The sequence below is a fragment of the Ceratotherium simum genome, chromosome 20 (genome assembly GCF_057802395.1).
Source record: "Ceratotherium simum simum isolate JZ-2026a chromosome 20, ASM5780239v1, whole genome shotgun sequence".
NCBI lineage: Eukaryota > Metazoa > Chordata > Mammalia > Perissodactyla > Rhinocerotidae > Ceratotherium > Ceratotherium simum.
In genome coordinates, this window is record NC_141919.1 from 53,947,382 (window position 1) to 53,971,868 (window position 24,487).

Sequence of the window (24,487 nt, forward strand, 5' to 3'; positions counted from 1 at the left end):
AGAGAGACAGGTGTCGGCAGTGCCCATCCAGGTGCCCGAGGAGAAGGCGCCTGGCTGGAAAATGCAGTCCATTGGTCCCTGTGCCAAGGACGTTTCTGGCAGCTGATGGATGCGACAGTCAGAGCCAAACCAAGTCTGTCCATCCTTGTGCTGGCTCCAGGCCCGTCGGATTCTAGTTGGACCATCCATGTGAGCACTGATCTGGGAGGATGTTCCAGCCTAAGGATTTGTGTTCCATCCCTTCAGCAATGAGCGTTCTCAGGACTCTGTGGGGTTGCCCATAAGCCCCAGGAGCGGTCCGTTTTAGTGTGGCCCTGAGTCGTTTGGCTCATGGGGGGCTGAAAGCAGTCTCTGAGTCTGCATTGCTGTGGGCCCTGGGGCACTTCCCCAGGTTGACGAGTGACCCCATGTGGCGCATCCCGGCACGAGCTGCCCGGAACACTGACACCTCTGACTTCCCCACAGGGGGCTCATCCCAGTGTGTGCAGATCAGCTGTTCTACAGTTCGCATATTGCGTTTTCTAGAATTTGTATTAGTGTCGGATCCCACCCTCCTAGCTCGTTCGTGGCATAATTGTCTTCACATGTCTAATGAGGGTGGAACGTGGAGGTTTGGGGGTGTGACGGATAGGAACCACGTGGAGGCCCCGACGGTGAGGCTCCAGTGAGTGGAAAGCTAACATCACACTGCTTGATTTCACAGCCTCCGAGCAAAATGCTGTCCAGCATCCTGGGCAAGAGCAACCTCCAGTTTGCGGGGATGAGCATCTCCCTGACCATCTCCACCGCCAGCCTGAACCTGCGGACACCCGACTCGAAGCAGGTCTGTAGGCGCTCAGGCCCCCTGCCCTGCCCAGAGCCCCCCACACGATGGGTGTCTCAGGGCGGCACGCTTCCAGCTTCACCTAGCGTAAAATCTTCACCAGTCTACAAACTTTGGCCACTCCCAAGGGTTGCCAACAGAATGATAGATGGAATTGGTTCTCTTTAATTCTGCTATAAATTACCTTTTTTGTGAGGATAATGCACGAAGTCATTGCTTTACTTGCAATGTGGAAAGAGGTGTACGCATGTGCAAAAGTCTCCTCGCGATGTTCTTGCTCTATTTTGTTTTCTTTTGTGCCATGTTTCATTGGTTCCACAGCCCACATCTTATTTCACATTTTATCCTCTTTGAAATGGATGGCATGTCATGGTTTAATGGGCAGTATTTTCTTTCTCAGCGGGTCATTATTTTGGAGCCTCCCACTGCTGATGGTGTCGTGGGTTTGAAGCGATGTGCTGTACCTGTGACATGTCCAGTGTGGGAAGATTTCCTTCTGACAGAGGCGGCACAGCAATGATGTTTATTGAGGCACATTCTGTTTAGGATGGTGGGGTTTCTCTGCAGTGTCTGTCTTTTAGGTTTCTCTGATCGTTAGTTCCTTCAGCTGGAAAAGTGGGTGTATGCGTAGCTGTCCTGTGTACCAGCAGGGCAGTTCTGAAAGCCAAAGGAGGCGAAAATGCTCATAAACCATGTTGGAATTGTGGAATGTAACCTTCCTTCACCTGCTCTGCTCAGCCGGGGCCTCTGTTGCTGCCAGTGTAAGCTGGGATTTGGATGTGTCTACACGGAGAAAGATGGGCAATCCACAGACCCCCTGAATGCCACTCTTCTTGACTGGCAGTGTGTTCCTGAGGATGCCCAGGGTTGCCTCCATGTTGTTATACATGTTCATAGTTATTGATTTCCATTTTCCCCGGGTAGGCAAGCAGCACGCTCAACTTCATTTATTCCCCTGCCCCTGCGTGAGATGTTGAATAGATTCTAGATCCAGCATGGAAAGGAGAGGCAGTGTCCGGGCTTCACTGTGACACACTGGGTGCCACTTCCCACTCCATTGCTTTGTCCTCACTCGACTGGAGGCTAATCCCGTGTCTTTTCTCGTTGGCTTCTCTAAGGGATGGGTTGACTGGTCATTTGGGTGATGGATTAAGGACCCTTGACAGGCTCGACCTCTCCTGGAGCCGTCTCAGGACTGAGGCTGCCTAGGCCTCCGGGTTGCATGGGCCCACGTCCTGCGAGGGAGCTCACAGAGCGGGTCCCCTCAGCTCTGCGCTCACACACCATATCCATTCTTGTCCTGTGTGGCTTGGCACCTTTTGTTTCCAGGAATACTCAGACCATGGCCCTCATTTCTGTGGGATATATGTCCTAATTCCCCCTCTTACCTCATTCCCCACCTCCAAAAAAGAAGGAGAAGCAGACTCAGAAAGAGTGGAAAGGATGAGACACCGAGGTTGGCCCTCTCCGTCCTGGGCTTGGGGGCTGGCTGGGTGTGTCCAGTTCCCATCGTCCTGCACTTGGTTTAGGGGGATGGGAGTGAGTGCTGGGCTCAGGAGCCATGGGGACGCCAGCTCGGACGACACGCGCTCAGTCTGAGGAAGGTTTGGCAGGAGTCTGGCCGAGCTTAGGGCCTGGCTGCTGCAAATGAAGACCAAGCCTGCCTGGACACTTCTTTCCCAACGAAGAGACAGCAGAGAGACAGCGCCCACTCCCCTCTGCCGAGCTCTCAAGGAGAAGGAACGAGATGAAACACCCTCAGAGCAGAAGCTTGTGTTTTCAGTTACTCAGCTCTAATTTCTTACTCCCTTTTCAATGTCTGTCTTACCAGAAGAGCTGAAATACAGTCACACAGTAATGGTCAAGCATCGTGTTGACCAAATAAGATTCCCATTTTTCCCCCAAATCGTAGTGTCCACTTTCGTTTCCAAATCCTGGTTTTAGAGCTGCTTTATAAGCAAAAATTGAATAAGCAAAAAATTAAATGAGCAAAAATGAACAACTTTAGAAGCCATAGTTTACCATCACTTAGGGATGCCACATCCTCATTGGTCTCCAGGAGCCCGTTACCGGGATAGAGGCTGGATTCCAGAGAGCGGTGATGGGCAGCTGTTAGAGGCTACAGAGCCGGCCCCACTGTTGTCATTCGTTTATATGCTCAGGTTTTTCTAGATCCTGAGTAGTTTTGCAGGTGCCAACAACTGAAGTAGGCATTACAAAATACCTTATTTTACCTTATAAGTCAGTTATAGTGTTGCTTCGACTTTTACAGGAGCAGGGCTGGAAAAAAATCCCTTGGCTGGTAGGATTATGGCTCCGTAAATTCTGATGGCCATCAGCAAGGGCCTGAGGGGGCTGTGCAGAAATAACCCTGGTTATGTTGGGATGGAGACTAGAGTGCTCTTCCCACCCCCAGAAATTTACTTCAATGTCATTACCTTGTCTTTAAAAAGAAAACAATAGCATGGAAGACTTATGTAGCTTTTTAAAATTTAGGGCAGCTTCTCATTTACCCAGTGTCTACTGAGTTCCCCTGTACGCTGCAGTTTATAATGCTAATGGAAATTTCCCATTTTAAAATTAGCTTGGAATGTCCTCGTTGGTTTGTAAATTGATACATGACATGAGCGCCTGAGGCGGCAGGGATTTGGAATCTGGGATACAGGCTTTCTGGTCTGTGTGCCCGGGATACGAATGGGATGAGGTGGGGGACGGCCACACTTCCCTCCACGTTAGCTGTGGGGTCTGCATTGAAGACCCTTATGTCTTTGGAAACAGGAACTGCACAGTTGGAATGTTTGGGGGTATGGGTGAGGCTGTTTCCTTCTCAAAGAGGCATGGTTGTTAAGACCCCCCTGTGTTCGGTCCCAGCTCTGCCCATTAGAGCTGTAGTACTTTGAACAAGCCACTCGGCTCCTCCGACCCTCAGCTCCCCATGTGTAAGTTGGGGTTATGGTAGTTCCCACATCACTGGGCTGCTGTGAGCTCATTCTGGCAAAGCGGCTAGACGAGCAGCTGACACGTTGCAAAAGGTGTTATGACTTTTATAATTGTTGTTTTCATTGGGTACCAGTTTCACCAATTTTCAGGAAACCTTGTTGATTCGTATTGCCTGCCAAAGACAGTTGGTTTCCTGAGCCCTGGGAAGGGTGCTAACGGACATCTCGTTTCTTGTTTTGGGTCCCGCAGATTATAGCGAACCATCACATGCAGTCCATCTCCTTTGCCTCCGGGGGAGACCCGGTAAGTGCCCTTGGCGCCGTTTTCTCCCGTGCTGGTTGGGAATGCTGAGAAGGGGCCCTGCTCCAGAGCTGTGCCTCTTAGGACACTATGAAGTTCACTGTGACGCCAAAGGTTCCCTCCTGGTCTTGTGAGAGCTTCTTGGCTGTCATTCTTGTAGGGGTAACCCAGGACAAGGACCTACCATTAACTTCCATTTCGTTAGCCAGAGCTGGCAAGAATCCTTGAAGCCGTGGTGTTCTCAAGAGGCCGTGAAATAGCTCCCGAGTTTTTCAGAGCTGCGGGTTGTCCTTGTCTCATGACTCTGCACGCTCTCCTTTGTTCCTGTTTTCCTAGTGGACCGCCGCTGGGTCTTCAGTTTTTGTATTTTAAGTCTACTCAAAGGCAGTGATTTTACTTAGTCTGGTTATTCACAAATATTTGAAACTGGCATTTTTCTCTCCAAATCTAACACTGTAGTCTTTAACGGTTTGCTGTGCCCACAGGGAAGGAGTTGCAGAGATCAGGAGAGAGAGAGAGTCGAGAACAGATGGGAATGTTCTTTTTGCACTGCTTCTTGTGTTAAGAGGGTGGCTCACCAGGGAATTTGCTCCCGCGTCTGGTCGGGAGTGCTCCGACGCGGCGCCAGGGTCAGCTTTGGGGTCATGGGAGGCAGGTCTCGGGCCGCTCCCGCACGCCGGCTGCCGTCCACTGTTGCCACTCGCTGGGCTTGTGCAGGGAGGGAGGCGCAGAGGGCATCGGGGAGAAAACACCGTCAGCGCTTTCCAGCAGAGACGGGGACGAGGGATCCCCCCAAGACTGTTATCACACTGTTTATCATTGGTCTGAGTTAAGTTTTCACCAGTCCGGAGAAACATTTAAAAATTAGGGCAACAGAGTGGGTTTTTCTTGGAGCTAAACATACTCAATTAAAAAAGATTATTCTATATCCTGGGATGATGTCCTTTGGCTGTTAAATAGTCTTTTTATAATAAAAGAATGGTGGTTTACAGGTGGAGTTTTTGTTTTTGTTGTTGTCTCCCATAATTAAACCCATCCATGGTGCGTTTCTGAAGATCATGTCTGTACGTCTGTGCACACCTGTGCCCGACCTGCGCTGCCCCCACACACGTCTGTACTCGCCCTTCACCTGTATCTGTTTCGGGCTCCAATCAGCTTGCAGTGACTCTCTACTTGCCTGCTCAGCGTGATGCTTAGAACCACAGCTTCTTAAATTTGGAAGGTAACCCAGCTTGAAAAATCACAGGAAGAGAGATTGCTCACCTGCATCAAGAGCTCCTTTCAGAAACCTGTCTCAAACCTTGTCTTTGTGATGACATTATGAGTGGAGATACAGACATCTAGAAAATGGGAACCAGATACGTTGGCTTGTGTTAAAATTATTTTGTTGTCCAGGATGCACACAGGTCTGTGAACGGTTTTCAAATTTCCCCATTATTAAAAAAAAAAAAAGAAAGCATTCAGTCATTCAGTGAACCTGAAAGTGATTCATAACCTTTTATATGTTTTCTGATTTTTTTCTGATACAGAAAATGTCCTGATACCAGGGGATAGGGAGCCTTGTCACTTTCCATTTCAACCAATCCAGTGCATATTGCATTGTGCGTGAGTTCCCATTCTAAATTGGTTTGTAACCGTTACAGTTGATAGATGTTTTAAATAAGACCAACAATTCTAGGTTCTATTCCTTGCTCTGCTGCTAAGTGTATATCTACTTATTGCTTTGTGCCTCAGTTTATGTGGTGAGAAAATGGTATTTTGAAATGTCAAGTAAGATAGACTGGAAAACACTGTTAATTTCTCCAAAAAAAAAGGCACACTATAATTATAATCTACTATTATTAGCAGTATTAAAAGATGACCAAAAGAATGCCAGAATAATGGTCAGGCTCGGAAATTCTTGGGAAGTGAGAACAGAGATGGGATAAATACAGAACAGGTGCTGGCAGCCCCATCTTTGGAACTTAGTATGCTCCCTGAGTGATGTCAAGAACATAGTTCTGAACAGCAATCCACTCCCCCCGTGCCAGAATAGGATCGATACTGGCACCAGAGCGCTGTGTCCTGGCTCGGCCCTTGACCATCTGAGTGACAGGGACACATCACATCTCTTTCCTGACCCTCCTTCCTCAGCTTTGAGCCGGAACAGAGTTTCTCAGACTGGAGTGAGAATTTAAAAAGAAGAATCTCCTTGTATATGCCACTAGTGTTAACTCAAATTAATTTTGTTACCCAAATATGTACAAAAATAAAGTACAGACTCCTTATGTTTATACTTTTTATTGAACGGTAAACTCCAATCAAATTTGGAAGTTAGATACTGATAAACACAGTAAAGCCAACAACATTCAAAGTAATATTAATTTACTGTGATGGATACATTTTTCCAGAAGCTACGTGTCTGCCCCAGTGTGGCTCCAGAACTGGCCGCCTCGGTGCCCTCGGAGTCTTTGAGGTCAGCATCTCTCCACCACCACAGCCACCGGATGACTCAGTCCTTCCACTGATTCCTCCTATTCAAGCGAACACTTCAGTCCTACGTCATTGTGTACAAATGCGACATTAATTTGCTTCAAGTGGGGCAAAGGCATCTAGCCTGACTGTTCTTTTCTAATTCTTTAAAAACTTGGCACCCGTAGTGTTGGAAGCCCAACTGCAAATCTTGGCACTGAAAAGGCGGAATGACACGGTGGTCATGCAGATGATCCCGGATGTTCCTATGTTAATTTTTAAGATGATCATGGAAATGAAAACACAAAGTTAAAAAGAAATTCTAGTGATGTCATCTCAAACCCTGGAGAATACACCTGCCCAGCCGTAGGGTTCCAGGGATCTCTGTTAGGGAAACGCTAGTGCTACCTCAGAACCTTTCTGGCATTAATTTCTCCTGAATCCAGGCAGCGTGGCTATGATTACAAGCTACAGTCCTTACATCTGCCAATAGCTTCAGAGTCTGGCCAGAGCTTCCTTGGAGGAAATGACCAGAATGCAGGTGACCGGTTTGACCGTCTCCCACTCCCTTTCCCTGGTCAGCCTGTGAATATACAGTGGACAGTGGCCTGAGCAGGCAGAGGAAACAGCTAAGGCAGGCTGCATGCTGGAGAGCGACCCCAGGGTAGCAGCCTGTTAAGTCAAGAGCTGCTGGAAGCTCTCCTCCCCCTGCTTGGTTTTAGTGGGTCACTGTGAGTTCCAGGGAGAGGGGTTTGGAAAAGTGCCTGTGCACACACTCCCTGCAGTGGGCGCTCATACCGGTGCACGCCCACCCACCCTCACCTCGACCCCTCCCCTCTCTCACTGGAGGGTTTTCTGGAGCACTGTAGAGGGAGCAGGGGTGGTCTGCTCTGCCCATGGAGAGTAGCAGGGAAGGAACTATGACAGAGAATCGCACAGATGCTGAAACGGGAGGAGCGAATCAGTGACCTGGAGCCTTCGACGCGATAGCGTTTGGGGAATACCTGCAGCAGTGGGGGAGACCTCTCCCACTTGCCCCCTGAGACTATTTTGAATGTTGCAAGTGTCAACTTTGCAGGGCAGTCTTTTCCACTTTCAAGACCTGAGTTCCTCTGACTGTTTAGAAACTAAAATCCACGTGCTGCTTGAGGTCACGGTGTCCTCTGTGCACCGAGTAGATGAGGAGGCAGGGGACTCAAATCTCACTGTAACCTTGTGCTTTCTACATAGAACTCTAGTTTGAAACATCTTAAAAGGATTGAAATCACTACTTGCTCAAGAAGAAAAGAGCTGTCGTATCTCATCCACCTGTGAGGGGTGTTTGCAGTCATCCTTTGAACATCCACTTTGATTTTCTCCAGTGCGGCCCCCAGCCGGCCAGCAGCATCACCTGGAAACTGGTCAAAAATGCACATTTGGGGCCACACCTTAGACCCACCCAGTTGGAGACCCCGGGGTGGGGCTCAGCAATCTGTGTTTTAACAAGCCCTGCGGGGATTTTGACACCAGCTCAAGTGTGAGGAGCGCTGTTGTAGACCATGACTGGCTCTCAACCTTGGTTCACGTGAGAATCATCTGGGGAGCTTTCACAGTTCCCTGACGCCCGGGCCTCACACTCAATCCAGTCAGATCAGAGCAGCTGGGAGCCGGGACTCAGGTGTCAGCGTTGCTGGAGCTCCTTGGGCGAGCCGGCACGCAGAGAGCGGGTGCCCTCAGTGTCCTGGCTGCTCGGGGTGTGGGTGTGGAGGAAGAGCATCAGCACCCCGGGCGAGCTGGCTGCAGAGGCGGACCCGGGCCCTGCCCGGACCTGCCGGGTCAGAGTCTGCACTTCACAAGAGACCCATGATTGCTGCCCACGGCACAGTTTGCCAAACGCCGTCTTGCAGGGCGGTGACTTGGGTGGCATTTGGTTGCTGGGCTGGTGTGTGCACCGTGTGTCTGGCTGTGCTGTCTCCGGCTTGTGATGAGTAACGTGGACGTCTCATTTTTCTCCACAGGACACAACAGACTACGTCGCATACGTAGCTAAGGACCCTGTGAATCGCAGAGGTGAGCAACACTTGACCCTTGCAATCTGTCACTGTATACAGCGGGCTGAGCACTGGATACCAGATGTCCCTCATCACCTCAGCCCCCTTCACCAAAATGAGCAGGTCGGATGGGACTGTTGAGGATAATTGAGGCTTGCAGGCAGTTAAGTGTGACAGCACGCCTGGCCGGGTTAGGGGACGCTGGCGTCTGTGAGCTTCAAGCACATACCTGTACCCAGACGGCCACAGCGGGGTGCACCTGACTGCACAGTGCAGCTCCCACTCCCACTCTGAAGGTGGCCTCGGTGACACACAGAGCATTGCCTGGCTCCAGCTCCTTGTGTGTCCGCTGCCGTCTAGGCTCCCCTGAGAAGTCTCCGCTGCCCTTCCCAGCCCTGGAGGCCCATGTCCAAGCTCGGGAGCTGTTCCCCGACGCCCCACGAAGCTGCTGCGGCCTCAGACGGGGCTGGGTGGGGGATCCGAGGCATTCAAGCACTGTACGTCCTCATGGGCACTTTACTCCCAGACCCTCCCTCCACACCCGCCGCCCCATTTCTTTTATCACTGACAAACCGAAGCTCCACCTCGGATGCCAACAAGCCTGGTGGGTGGGCTGACTGGGGTGCAGCGCCCGTGACTGCCAGGCAGCCGCCGATGCGCTGCACAACCCTAGGTGAGAACTTGAAGAAGGCGCCGGTGGGGTTTGCAACAATGCAAGACAGCGCTTCCCCCGACTACCCTAGGCTCTGCTCCTCCCACCCTCCCCCAGGTGCCAACTGTTAAATTTTCTAGTGTGCTTTGCAGAATTTTTTTATTCGCATACATGCACATATTCTCTCCTCTTTTCATTTCCATACAAATGAATCTTAGACTTCTGTGTGCTGCCCCCAAACACTGTGTCTTGGACATATCTTCAAGACAGCCCACAGAGAACAGCTTCACTGATCCAAGACGTGGCTCCAGTGACGAGATCCGACTCCAGGTCCACCGACCCCAGGGCCCTGGGTACAGACCACTTGTTCTTCCCCACCATGTTGCGTGGCCCGTCCTAAAGAGGCAGAGAAGCAGGGTTAAGTGGTTAATATGTCAACAGACTTTGCAAGTTGCCTCCCAGTCTGGCTGTAAACACTTGCATTCCTGTGGGAGTGTGTGAGGGGATTTCCTGCCAGGCCTGTTCCAGCGCTGGGTTGGGAAGCAGTGACCTGGTGGACTGTCTTCCCTGTCTTTCAGTTGAAGGTAGCACAGTCCTACAGGGAATGTCAGCTGTTATCCCAGGTGCGCTGAAGCGCCCGCACATGCTGTCATTGCAGTGGCTGGTATATTCCCGACATGAGATGTTCTGATACAGATAACTCCCCATTTTATAACCGTCACACTGTCACTCCTGAAGCAGAGGTGGGTGATCAGAGTCTTGAGGGTAGATGGGAAGAAGAGACAAAACATCTCATTCACTGCCCACAGGACCCGAGGCGAGCTCAGTCCCGCTCTGTCCCCATCTCATTTCCTCCCATCTCCCCGGCCCTCCAGCCCCACTGACCTCTAGCTCTTCCTTGAACATGCCAAGCAAGCACCTGCCTCAGGGCCTTTGCACCTGCTGGGTTCTATGCCTGTGACATTCTCACACCAGACCTTCACATGGTTCCCTCCCTGACTTCCTTGAGGCTTCTTCTCCAACGTCACCTACTAGGATGGCCTTTCCTGGTCATGCTATATGTCGCCCTACACCACCATCCTCTTTCATCCCTTGTATTTTACACTATTGTCTTCATGGTTGTGGTAATTTCCCAGGGTCACTGGAGCAGATGACCATGACCAAGCAGTGGGAAACGACAGAAGTTTATTCTCTCCCAGCTCTGGAGGCCAGGGGTCTGAAATCAAGGCATCGCAGGGCCACGCTCCCTCCAAAGGCTCTAGGGGAGGGTCCTTCCTGCCTCTTCCAGCTTCTGGTGGCCCCAGGCATCCCTTGGCTCGCGGCCACATCACTCCACTCTGTTCTGTCTTCACGTCACCTCCTGCTCCTCTGTGTCTGTGTCTTCTGCTCTTCTGTTTCTTATGAGGACACTTGTCATTGGATTTAGGGCCACCCTAATCCAGGATGACATCATCTTGAGATCCTTAACTACCTCTGCAAAGACCCCTTTTCACAGGTTCAGAGGGTCAGGATGTGGATATGTCTTTTGGGGGCCACCATTCCACGCACGATCATGGTCTGTTTTCCTCTCTAGTTTTGGTGTCCACCCTCCAGACTGTAAGCTAGGTGAGAGCAGGCCTCTGCCATGGTTCTTGCTCTCTCCCTGGACCCAGGGCAGGGCCTGGGACACAGTCAATGCTCAGCAAGCATCTACTGAGTGAGCAACTGTTTCCTACATTTGTCTGGTGCTCACGTGCAGGGGTCTTCCTAGGGTACGTGCCTGGAGGACGAATCACTTTGTCTTTGGGATCCTCAGCTTTCCTAGAACGGGTATTTCGCCTTCTAATCCCACCCGTGGCGTGGGAGGGCTCTTTTGCTTCATACCCTCTCCAACCCTTGGCATTTTCAGACTTGTCAATTCCTGCAGTCTGCTGGGTGGGAAATTATCTCCTTATAGTTTTCGTTTGCCCCTCTGGGGCTAGGACATTTACTAAACGACTGTTAACTAACAGCATGGGCACTGAACTGTGGAGTTCTTGCCTGCCTCTGATAAAAAGACGTGGAACAGTGAGGAACAAGTGGACAGACTAGGGTGGGCTGATGACCGTGCTTGAGTTGGGAGGGTCTCCATTTCTCTGGTAAGAATTCACTGTATTCAATGGTTCGTTGAAGGAGTGAGGGTTGTCAGCCCACTCAGAGGAAAAAGCAGCAGCCATTGCTTTGTAGGGCTTTTTCTAATTGGATTTGGACTCCAGGTGTCTCCAGGGTTCCCCTAGTCACCAGTGGGTGGGGAATGTGGCTGTGAATTTAAACTCTCGGAGCGTCTGTGGATCTTGGGTAAGAGGACGGGGGAAAGCCCAAGATGGGACCCCTTCAGGGCTGGGCTGCCTTGGGCAGGCAGATGGCAGTGCAGTGTGAGTTGAGGGTGAGAGGGTGGGCGGGGGTGTGACTTCTTAAAAGGGGAGCACAGATCCCGAGAGCTTTTCTGCAGAATCCTCTCATGGAAACACTGCCCACCGAGGTGGGGCAGCCCACCCCCAGGATGTGAAGCAGTTCACTGTGGTGGGAAACATGCTGGAGCCTGTTTACAGTCACTGGTGACTTGGGCTTGAGGGGGCATTAACCCACAATCATGTGTAAAGGGCCAGTGACTCAGTGATGCCCTTTCTGTGTGTCAGCTGCTCCCGACCACAGAGGATGTAGGGGAAGGGAGGATTTGCATTTTCAAAGTTAAAAAAACAACGATGATCTAATCAGATGATAAGGAATCAGCCCCTCCAAATTCAAAATGATTAAGAAAAGTATTTCAAAGCTGGAAAGATGAGTTTCTATCCATCGTCATTAACGACGAACCTCACCCGAAGTATTCGCTGTGCTTTGAGATCAACACTGACAGCGGGGGGCTTTCAGGGCCAACAAGACATCTCAAACTTGTGTTCATTTTATCTTATCTTTTTTAACATCTTTTTAAAGATATTTTTATAATATATATACTATGATATTAATACAGGAACACATGTTCATAACTTATAAGTAAGTGGACACGTGCTCAGTACAGTAGAGAATTCTTCACTGGTGGGCATGAGTTAGAAAGACCTTGGTGACCCCTGATGTAGAGACGTGAGGATGTTTGGGGGTTTGGGCGGTGCGATGGGCATTGCTAGTGCTCACCGATGTCCTGTCCTCCACTCCTCCCAGACCACAGGAGACTGCCCGGCCAGCCCTCCCGGGTGGGAGGAGCCAGGTGACAGTTGTGTGCAGTGGTGGGGGGGAGCAGGAGGGATGATGTGGTTAGAGCTGGTGCGCCTCCCTCTCTCTCTCTTCCCTGGGTTGTGCGGAGGCTGTGGGTTGAGATTCAGGATTGAAAGATCAAAGCAGCCTGGGTCACTGGGTCACCACCTGGGAGAGCTGCCTAGAAATGAGTGAGCAAGAATGAAGTTGTCTTCAGCCCCTGAGATGTTGGGCTGTCTGTTACGGTGGTGTCACCTGCCTGTGCTGACTGAGCAGCTGTCCGGGGCAGGGCATCAGGGAGCACGCTTGGATGAGTGGAGGCCCCAGCTGGCCCGCAGTCCATTTAGCAGGCAGATTGCCGGGCAGTCTTGAGCGCTGATGGACAAGTGCAGCCGATGCCTCTGGCCTTATTTGGAGCGCTGGGAAAACCGTGACCTGGCACCCTGATGGAGTGCCTGCTGCCCCGCCAGCGTCTCCCGTGAGTGGGAGACGTGTGGGTTCAGCTCTCGGGAGGCCGCCATATGAAGAAAGACGCCGCTGCCCAGTTCTGTCGGCTGTGATTACAAGGGCCATAGCGCACGCTGCTCTGAAGTGGCTCGTCCCCGGGAGGGAGTGGCCTTTGTGGGGTGGCCTGAGGAAGCCCCCTCACTCGTGTCAGGGCGGAGCTGGCCGCTCTGGGAATGAGCCAGCTCTCCTGGAGAGTGACCACAGCCTGCTTACTGGTCGAGGAGAGAGACCAACATGGGCAAACGAGCCCCATGCTGAGACCACCCACACTCCCGCACTTCTACAGAGAGCACCCATATCCTCCCAGAAGGGGTGGGATGAGGGATGGCCCCATTTTGCTGCCCCTGTTTTGGTTTGGGACACACTTTAGGATTCACAACATCATTTTGAGTCTCGACTCGGCCCCACCCCCGTGTACATGCCTCTCGTCTAGTGACGCCTCTGGCTCCGTCCTTTCCTTGTGGGGGTGAAGCAAGCAGCCCTGATGGTCACCTGGGCGTGGTGGCCTCATTGTTCCTCACACACACCAGGTAATCAGGTCAGGTCAGAAGATGGCAGCTTTTGGCTGAAGAGCATTGCAGTCCTCTCAGAGAAATACCAGGCCCAGAGAGACCGTCAGCCCAGGCTCAGTGTTGGATTTGGAGGGAGTTTCTTGAACACAGAGAGGCCATTCTGCAGGAGGATCCTCAGACCAGCCAACAGCTGGCGTTTCTCAGTCCACTGACGGCTGAGCCAGGTACTAGAGCCTGGAGTCCTGATTTAATTCTGCGTCTGCAGGTTCTGCCCTCCTCTTGTATCTTAGATGACAGGCTCGACGCTCACCAAGCCAGATGCTTCTGCCCAGAACCCTACAACTTCCAGATGGCCCGGAAACTGACTTAAAAAAGGCCCCTTTCAGGCCTTGTGTTCTTTGGTGAAGATGAGTGGGCCGCGTGGATCCATCATACAGCTCCTCTGCAGAAACCTTATTCTTCATTCACTCTGTTAAAGGTTAGGGCGCTGCTTTTCTCCTTAGAAGAAAGATAAACTGCACTTTCTTGACCCGCGCCCAGTCTATATTCTGGGCCTCCCTTAGCTGGAGCCCATGCTGGTGAGCAGCACGGTGGAGGGCACGTGTGGCTGGAGTCTCAGGGCAGGTGGCAGAGCCAGGCGTCTGCCCTCACTCCGGCCTAGACTCCTGCTTCCTTATCGGCTGGAAACCCCATTCCTATCAGTTAACAAACAACTGCGCAACTGTAATAGCTGTAAGATGGGCTCGCTTTGTGCCTGCCCGGGTTGACACCTAATAAGTACTAATATCAACAATAAAATAAAATTATATCAATAATAAAAATACAGCTAGGACATCTGTCTCCTTGGGACAAAGCCATTGGCCATACCTGAGATAGGATGATGTATCCACAGGGTTGCATTGCCATCCGAAGCAACAGCACAGTCACGCCGCTCTTTCCAGGAAGTGCTTTTCCCTGTATCCTCAGAAGTGCACAGCCCCCTCAAGCTGGGGGAAGAAGGAGCCTGAGGACCCCAGGCCTGGCATGTGCCGTCAGGGTGACTCCACGAGCCTGGCTGGCTTTGTGCGTGGAGAAGGCAGCGTCGTGATGAGAGAGAGAGAGTCACCAAATTGCGGAGGCGGTGGTGTCTCTGTCCCTTCCTGCGCAGTTTCCCATCTCAGCGCGTCCTCTTTCCTGTGTGTACTGGGTTCTCCTGCAGCAAGGGGGCAGTCGGTGTCTCTGGTGCTGGGAACAGCTCCCCTGTAGAAATGCCTCCTCCTGCCCACCGGGCACCCCCCGCGCGGCTGGAGGAAGCTCCTGGAAGCTCTGTTGCATCCTAACCTTAGGAAAGGAAAGGTGGAGTGTGATGTACGCACCTGTCATTTTCTCCAGGGAGAATGCCTTTATCCCGTTAGTAACAACACTGTGTCATGCTGCTCACAGTATCACGCGGAGGGGCTGGGACTCTTCTGAGGGACGCCGTGGACATGACTTGGGGGGGAGACGTTCTGCTTTCTGGTAGAGCAGAGGGGGGACCTTCTCCCACCTCCCCCCACTCGCCCCTCTTTTCTCTGAAGGTTCCACGTGGATTATGCCCAGCCTGGCCGCAGGACTGTGTGTCCTCGTGGGACGGTGAGCGCCCACCCCAGAGCAGTTAAGGGTTGCTCCAGGCCCTGAAGGGCCCTGGTCTGGCTGCTGACACCCCTGATTTTGATCTGCTCTCTAGCACAAGCTGCTTTTCTGAGAACCTGCATGAGTATCCAGCCTCAAATTAGAGTAACTGCAGGCGGCATGTGGAGGCGTGGTCGTACTGGTCCATTAACGTCCCTTTAAATTCATCTTAAAAGGCTACTCTTCTTCCTGCTTCGAGCTGCCGCATTTGGCGAGGACACTTTCCTCCTGCTCGGAGGTGAGCCAACAACTTTCTCTGAGTCCACCGAGTAGCTCAGGATTCATTCAACAAGAGTCCGTTTAAGTCCATTTTTTAAGTCTCACGAGGCCTTAAAGGGACTCATTTCTTGTTACAATCAGGTTTTGTTGCATCGAGGTTTCCTTCCAAACTCTGTTTTCTCTGTTGCATTCTGAATTCTAAGGAAATTGAAGAGTGATCAAATTGAAATTTAAAAATTTAAAATGTACTTACAAATAGAACCTTTAATTTTGGAGGGCACAGGCTATTAAGAAATGCATCCCTACGGTGACACTGTACAGCAAGGGGTCCTGAGGGATAAGCTGCAGGTACACTTGCCAGGACATATTCTGAGGACACGTGCACCTCCTTGTCCCTCTGTTCTTTCCACGCCTGGCGGGTTTCACCCTCAGGAAGGGCTGATGGAGAGGAGCCTGGGCAGCGCCAGCGTCTGTCTCTAATGGCCTGCGTCCTTTGCTCTCACAGCTTGTCACATTCTGGAATGCTGTGACGGGCTGGCCCAGGACGTCATCGGCTCCATCGGACAAGCCTTTGAGCTCCGGTTTAAGCAATATTTGCAGTGTCCTTCCAAGATCCCCGCTCTCCATGACCGGTGAGTAGCACTGTGACACGGCTTGCAGTGGCCTTTCTGCATTTTATCACCTTTCCTCTTAAAAACACGTGAAAAGAGAAAACCACAAAACCTCCTCCCTGAGGTGTGCTCTGGACAGACACAATTAATCACAGCGCTTCCTGGGCTCAGAGGCACCTGGCCGGTTCTGGACCATGGCTCAGGGAGCCAGCAGATGGAAGCCAACATATGGGCGATCTCCCAATGTTTAGAAAAACATTTTCTTGAAACTATAGTGACGGTAGCCAAGGTTACAAAAAAGCATTGTAATATGTTTCCATTCTGTTTCCTCTGCAACCATGTGATGTTTCCATATGTCGCCTCCTGTGTCTGCATCACCATGGGTTCTACGCATCCCGTCGTCCTTGTCATCATGGTTAGCCAAAGTGCTGGTTTAGAGGCTCCCCCCGGAGGCTCTGTGCTTGGGAGGACCACCATTGGCCTTTGTAGCTTTGAGACGCGATGGCCTGTGTGGCTCTTGGCAAGTTCTTTAACCAGTCTGAGTCTCAGGGGCTTTCTCTGTGAAATAGGAATAATAGTGCCTTGATAGTTGTTGTTGTTTTTAAGTGTTAAATGAAACAGTAAATGTGAACAGAAATTGCGAGATATTTCATTTTTTATAAGAAATGTTCAGTATCTCCCATTGAGTTTCCTTAGGACATCATAATATTCCATATAACATAAAGCATTAAAAAAAAAGCAATATGGGTCATTGTTGTCCTTCAGTGTTTGTCCTTGGTTGAATTTGCATAGTGAAAACCTATTACAATGGTGTGTTCACTGTAAATGAAACTTTATTTCTCCTAAATTTACTTTTTACATTTTTTCCCACTTCTACAGCCCCATTCTGTGACTGATTCATGAAGGCAGTCTACCTTCACCTTCGTTATTATGGAGGCGTCTTTTATCTCTCTGGTCTTCAACTTTCTTAAAAGAGATTTTAAATTTTTTTCCTTATCCACTGTGAAATTTCTTTTAAGAGATTCATTTGGAGGTGCCTGTGAAGGGCCCACATTTTCCTGGTTATAGAAGCTTCCACAGGTTCAGACAAGCGTGTGTGTGAAGGGTTAGAGTTAGAAGGTGGCAGGGACCGGTTAGCCCCTGGTGGGAGAACAAATGTGTCAATTTTATATATAATGGGACATCGTTGTTAAAAAGAATACATCGTACATGTGTATTACCAGAACAAATCTCAAAAATTTTAAATGGAGTGAACAAGGATATGAATGATTTATGAAAATTTTAAAAACACACAATGGTATATATATCACTTATGGATAAATGTGTGTGTATAAAGAGTATAAAAACATGCGAGAATATTACACACTAACTCTAGGATATCTGGGAGTGGGGCTTGAACTGTGTTTGTCGAGTGTGTTTCCTCCCTCGCATTTTATAATAAGGATGTTCTAATGTACACGAAGGATTCTACAGCGACACCTGTAAGCCCACTGTCCAGATTCTACCCTTAACATTTTGCTGTTAATATCACATAACTGTCCGTCCAAAGTAAATCTGACCAATTTTATTTCTTTAAAAACGAAAGCAAATATAGCAAAATGTTAACAAATGTTTAATCTCAGTGGTGGATGTGTAGGTATCTTTTATATCAATTATTATGTTTTTCTGTACTTTTGAAATGTTGCATAAAAGTCAAATAAATGCTATTAAAATAGTATGTACAAAATGGGTAGAGGGAGTTAACTGAACAACCAGGTTCTCTGGGAATGGACTCAAGGTATGAAGTCTTGTATATGTTTCTATGTAATAAAGTTTGAAGACGTTTTTGGGAAAGAAAATGAAGTAGACAGATCTTCTCTACTGAGAAGACCTTCAGCTCCAAATGCAGGTATTGGCAGATTTCTAGAGCAGAGCACTCACAGGGGGACCACTTCTGGCTTCGCTTGTGGGTGGGTCCCTGACATCCATCTCACCTTGTCTGACCTGTTGTGTCCATTGGGCAGGTCTGAGAGCGAGGGAGCAGGGGGGACGTGCCTTCTGTCCAGCTGGGACAGCCTGGGCCATGAGAGTACCCCCCTGCCTCCTCTGCTGTGCCCCCTCCTCCACTCCCAGCCCTGTTCCGGGGACCCTGGACTGCGGAGGGCGCAGGCCAGTTTTCCTTCTGAGATCCTAGGGCCCAGCAAGGCAGGAGCTTCCATTGTGAGGAGTGCTCCTTGGGGTTTCTGCTCACTCCTCATGCCATTTCTCTCCAACTGGGACATGTGAGCTAGAAGTATGAGAAGTTGGGACAGTCAGCTTCTTTGCCCACAACGCTTGGAGTGGAGAGGGGACAGATGAGCGTGGAGTGAGTGTGGCAATGTTAGGGCCTACCTAGCTGCCCCAGAATATCCAAGCACCATGTTTGTGGTGCACAGCTTCCTCTTTCCTTCCTCGCTTGCTGCTGGTGAGTGGAGGGCTTTACTTACTTGTGAATTAGTTTTTCTTCGTTGTGTTAATTATTGGGGGAGAGACTCTGTGATCTTGATTCATCACCCATCTCCAACTGGACATCAAAAATAGTGCTTTTAAATGAATGGGCTTTTTGGTTATAGTCTGATTTTCCTTAGAAGATTTTTCCTCTGATTTTTCTTGCAGAAGACCAATGTCAGTCTCAGTAGAGAACACAATGAAAAACAAATGAAACGTGGGTTTGTTTTTGGACTGTCATTTCTATTCCATTGATCCATATATCCATCCTTATGCCAGGACCTCATAGTCTTCAATACTGTAGCTTTGTAGTAAGTTTGAAATCAAGACGTGTGAGTCCTCCAACTTTGTTATTTTTCAAGATTGTTCTGACTCTTCTGGGCCCCTTGCATTTACAAATAAATTTTAGCATGGCTTGTCTATTTTTGCAAAAAAGACAATTGGATTTTTATAAGGATTGTGTTGAATCTGTAGACCAATTTGAGAAGTATTGCCATCTTAACAATATTAAGTCTTCCAATCCATGAACACAGGATGTCTTTCCATTTATTTAGATTTTCTTTAATCTCTTTTAACAGTGTTTTGTAATTTTCAATGTACAAGTCTTGCACTCGTTTTAGTAATTTTTATTGCCAAAATAAATATTTTATTCTTTTTGTTACTATGATAAATGAAATTATTAATTTTATTTTTGTTTTTTTCATTGTTAATGTATAAAAATACAATTGATTTTTGTATATTCATCTTGTATCCTGCAAACTTGCTGAACTCATTTATTGGCTCTAATCATTTGTGTGTGTGTGTGTTTGTGTGGGATCCTATATATAGGATCATGTAATGTGCAGATAGGGACAGTTTTTCTTCTTCCTTTCTAATCTGGGTGCGTTTTATTTCTTTGTATTATCTAATTGTCCTGGTTAGAACCTCCAGTACAATGGTGAACAGAAGTGGAAAGAGGGGACATCCTTGTTGTGTTCCTGATCTTAAGGAGAAAGTGTGCAGTCTTTCACCATTAATTGTGCTGTTAGCTGTGGACTTTTTTGTAGATGCCCTTTATCGGACTGAGAAAATGCCCTTCTATTCCTAGTTCCTTTGGTGTTTTTATCACGCAAAGGTGTTGGATGTTGTCAAATGCTTTTTCTGTGTCTATTGAGATGAATATTTGGTATTGTTTTTTTCTATTGATGTGATATATTACATTAGTAGATTTTTGGAAGTTGAACCAACCTTGCATTGCTGGGATAAATCCCACTTATTCATGGTGTATAATTCTTTTTATATGTTGCTGGATTTGGTTTGCTGGTATTTTGTTGAGAATTTTTGCATCCACATTTGTAAGTGGCATTGGTCTGCAGTTTTCTTGTCTTGTGGTATCTTTGTCTGGTTTTGGGGTCAGGGTAATATTGGCCTCACAGATTGAGTTTGGAAGTATTCCCTCCTCTTCTATTTTTCAGAAGAGTTTGTGAAAAATTGTTATTAATTCTCCTTTAGATGTTTGATAGAATTCACCAGGAAGCCATATGATCCTGGGCTTTTCTTAGAATGTAAGTTTTTTGGTTACTAATTCAATATCTTTTACCTATTACAGGTCTAGTCAGATTTTCTATTTCTTCTTGATTCAATTTTGGTAGTTTGAGACTTTGTAGGAATGTCTACATTTCATCTAGGTTATCTAATTTGTTGGCATGCAATTATTAATAGTTTCTCTTATAATCCTTTTTATTTCTGTATGGTTGGAAGTAATGTCCCCTCTTTCCTCCTTAATTTTGGTAATTTTCTTTTTTCTTGGTCAAGCTAACTAAAGATTTATCTATTTTGTTGATTTTTCCAAGAATCAACTCTTGGTTTCTCTTGGTTTTATTTTCTCTATTATTTTTCTACTATTTCACTTATTTCCACTTCAATATTTATTATTTTCTTCCTTATGATTGCCTTGGGTTTAATTTGCTCTTATTTTATTAAGGTAGAAGGTCACATTATTGATTTGAGGTCTTCTTTTATCTTACAGGCATTGACAGCTACAGATTTTCCTTTAAGCACTGCTATAGCTTCATCCCATAAGTGTTGGTATGTTGCTTTTGTTTTCATTCATCTCAAAATATTTTCCCTTGTGATTTCTTTTTTAACCCATTTAGAAATATGTTGTTTAGTTTCTACATATTTGTGAATTTCTCATATTTCTTTCTCATATTGATTTCTACTTTGATTCCATTATGGTCTCAAAACATACTTTGTATGATTTAAATCCTTTAAAAATGTTAAAACTTGTTCTATGACTTAGCATATATGGTCTAACCAGGAGAATGTTCCATGTGCACTTGAGAAGAATTTGTGTTTTGCTGCTATTGTGTGCCATGTTTTATAGGTCTGTTAGGTCTAATTAGTTTATAGTGCTGTTCTGTCCAAATCTTCTGTCCAGTTGTTCTATGCATTATTGAAAGTGGGGTATTGATGTCTCCAGCTATTAACGTTGAATTGTCTATTTCTCCATTTGATTCTGTCAGTTTTTACTTCATATATTTTTGGATCTGTTGTGAGGTACATATGGGTTTATAATTGTTATATACAGTAGATTGCCCTTTATCATTATAAAATGTCTTTCTTTGTCTCCAATAACAATTTTTGTCTATAAGTCTATATTGCCTGATATTAGTAGAGCCATACAGCTCTCTTTTGGTTACTGTTTGCATGGAATATCTTTTTACATCCTTTTACTTTCAACCTATTTGTATCTTTAAATCTAAATTGTGTCTGTTGTTCATAGAGACAGAGATTGCGTTGGTGGTTACCAGTGGGGAAGGGAGGAGGGAGGAGGGCAAAAGGGATAATTAGGCACATGTGTGTGGTGATGGATTGTAATTAGTATTTGGGTGGTGAACATGAGAACGTGATGTAATCCATGCAGAAATAGAAGTATAATGATATACACCTGAAATTTATACAATGTTATAAACCAATGTTACTGCAATAAATAAAAAATTTAAAAAAATTAAATAAATAAATTGTGTCTGTTGTAGAAAGCATATAGTCAGAGCATGGTTTTTTTGTTTTTGTTTTTGTTTTTTTTTAAATCCATTCTGTCAATCTCTGCCTTTTAATTGGAGTACTTAATGAATTTACATTTAATGTAATTATCGATGTTAGATTTTTGCCTACCATTTTGCTATTTTTTTCCTATATATCTTATGTCATTTTTGTCCCTTTATCCTCCATTACTGCCTTCTTTGGTGTTAAATAAATATTTTTTGAGTGTACCATTTCAATTTCCTTATTATTTCTTTAATTATTTTTTAAAGTAATTTTTTTAGTGGATGCTCTAGAGATTACACTTAGCGTCTTAATTTATAGCAATTTAGGTCAGATTAATACTAGTTTAATTTCAATAGTATACAAAAACTGCTCCTAAGTAGGTCCATTCCTCCAGCCTCCATTGTGCTGTTATTGTCATGAAAATTACATGTTTATACAGGTGTGTCCATCAACATGGACACTGCTTTATTAAGCTGTCTTTTAAATCAAAGAGGAGGAAAAAAAGTTGTAGGCAAAACTATATTTATGCTGTCTTTTCTATTTACCTATGTAGTTAACTTTACTGTTATTCTCTATTTCTTTATGTTGATATGTATTACTGTTTAGTGTTCTTTCATTTCAGCCTGAAGAACTTCCTTGAATATTTCTTGTAGGGCAGATTTGCTAGTGATAAATTTTCTCAGTTTTTGTTTATCTGAGAATATCTTATTTCTACTTCATTTTTAAAGGATAGTTTTACTGGATATAGAGTTCTTGGTAGACAGTATCTTTCTTTCAGTATTTCGAATATGCCATCCCACTACCTTCTGGCCTCTATTGTTTCTGATAAGAAATCAGCTGTTGATATTATTGAGGATCCTTGTATGTGATGAGTTGCTTCTCTCTTGCTGCTTTCAAGATTCTCTCTTTCTCTTTGGCTTTAAATAGTTTGATTATGATGTGTCTAGGTGTGAATCTCTTTGAGTTTATCCCACTTGGAGGTTTTTTTTTTTTTTTTTGAGCCTCTTGGATGTGTAATTCAATAATTTTCATAAAATTTGGGAAGTTTTTGGCCATTATTTTTTCAGATCTTCTTTCTGTCCCTTTCTGTCTCTCCTTTCCTTCTGGGACTCCATTATATATATGTTGGTATGCTTAATGGTGTCCTATAAGTCTGTGAGGCTCTGTTCATTTTTCTTAATTCTTTTTTTCTTTCTGTTCTTCTAATTGGATAATCTTAATTTACCTATCTTTAAGTTCTGTCATTATTTCTCTGCCTGCTCTAACCTGCTGTTGAACCCCTCTAGTGGATTTCTTATTTCAGTTATTAGACTTCTCAACTCTAGACTTTCTATTTGGTTATTTTTAAATTTCTATCTCTATATTGATACTCCCTATTTGGTGAGACAATGTTCTCATGTTTAGTTTTTTCGTACATGGTTTCTTTAAGTTCTTTGAACATATTTAAATTAGCTAAGTTAAAGTCTTTTTCTAGTTAGTCCAAAATCTGAGTTTCCACAGGGACAGTTTCTATTGATTGCTTTTTGTGTGTGTGTATGAGCCATGCACATGTTTCTTGGCATGTCTCATAATTTTTTGTTGAAACTGGAAATTTTAAATAATATAATGTGTCAACTCTGGAAATCAGATTTCTCCCCTCAGGATTTGTTGTTGTTGCTGTTTATTGTGGTTGTTTGTTTTAATGACTTTTCAAAGCTAAATCCATAAAGTCTACATTCTTCATCATTTATGGCCACTGACAGTTCTGCTCAGTTCACTTATTAGGCAGCCAATGATTAGACAGAGATTTCCTTAAATGCCTGGAACCATTAAGTCTCCCAGTCTTTGCTGAGCATATCTGTTTGTGTGTTGGGGCACTCCTTCAACACTCAGCCAGGCAGTTGACAACTCTGCCTTAGCTGTCACTTCCTACTTGTGCAAGGCTTCAAGGTGAACCAGAGGTGAGAAGTAGGGCCTTTTCACATCTTTGCTGAGAAGGCACACATCCTTGGACATGAACACAGCCCTACACATACATGTAGCCTTCTAGATTCCTGGAAATATGTTGAAACTTACCAAAGTTCCTGTGGAAATCCCGTTTTTCAGCTTTTCCTTTTAAACTTTTTTTTTTTTTTTAAGATTTTATTTATTTATTTTTCCCCCAAAGCTCCAATACATAGTTGTCTGTCATAGCTGCACATCCTTCTAGTTGCTGTATGTGGGACGCGGCCTCAGCATGGCTGGAGGAGTGGTGCCTCGGTGCGCACCCGGGATCCGAACCCGGGCCGCCGGCAGCGAAGTGCACGCACTTAACCGCTAAGCCACGGGGCCGGCCCCCTTTTAAACTTTTGATTAGCCTACTCTGCCTCAAAAGTTATCCACTGCCTCAGGGAGCCTCAATTGCCTCTAATTGTTTTTGACAAATGTCCCTGGGGAAGAAGAATTTTTCCCTGTGCAAGCTCTGAATCAGGTCAAATAAAGACAGCTTTGGGAGTGGGGTCTTCTAGGGAATGATCAGACAGGTTATATAATGACTGTTCTCTGGGAATGGGAATGGGGCTTTGAAGGAGACTCAATGCTGTTTTGCCCCCTCCTATGGCTGTCAGGCTGCTGGTTTTCACTGTGATTGTGGGCTCTTGGTTTTCAAGACTACCATGGAGATGAGAATAGGGCAAGTTAAAATGCCACAAAGCTGCTGTTCTTACAGTTGTGTTTTTTTTGTTGTTGTTGTTTGTTTTTTAATAAACACTCCTTAGGTTTCTGCAAGCTTCTGGTTATTAATTTCCAGGGTTCTCAAAAGTTGATCCTGAAAAATTTTTTTTTGCTAGTTTTCTTGTTGCTTTTCTGGAAGAGAAAATTTTTAGAGGTCTTTGCCATTTTCCCTGATTTCACTAAATCTCCATTTTTTTTCATTGATTTTGCTTTGGGTAAACTTCATGACTTATTGAAACATGTCTGTGCCTTGAGGAGCTGGTTATCCTTAGATATAAATTCTTTCTTTCCTAATAAAAATGTATTTTTAAAAAAAGAGTTCTTTCTTGTTTCAAATATGACTGGAATTTTCCAAAAGGTAGAACTGTCAATAAGGCAGGGATATTTGGCCAAAC

General features: G+C 46.4%; 1 protein-coding gene across 1 annotated transcript in view; it reads left to right on the forward strand.

The window, feature by feature from the left end:
- SHC3 (SHC adaptor protein 3) overlaps positions 1-24,487 on the forward strand; it is a 131,770-nt gene that overhangs the window by 82,339 nt on the left and 24,944 nt on the right. Inside the window, exons 4-7 of the mRNA XM_087444789.1 lie at positions 704-823; positions 4,013-4,066; positions 8,512-8,563; positions 15,800-15,926. Of these exons, the coding sequence (XP_087300915.1) occupies positions 704-823; positions 4,013-4,066; positions 8,512-8,563; positions 15,800-15,926 (353 nt within the window). The remainder of the gene's footprint in view (positions 1-703; positions 824-4,012; positions 4,067-8,511; positions 8,564-15,799; positions 15,927-24,487) is intronic.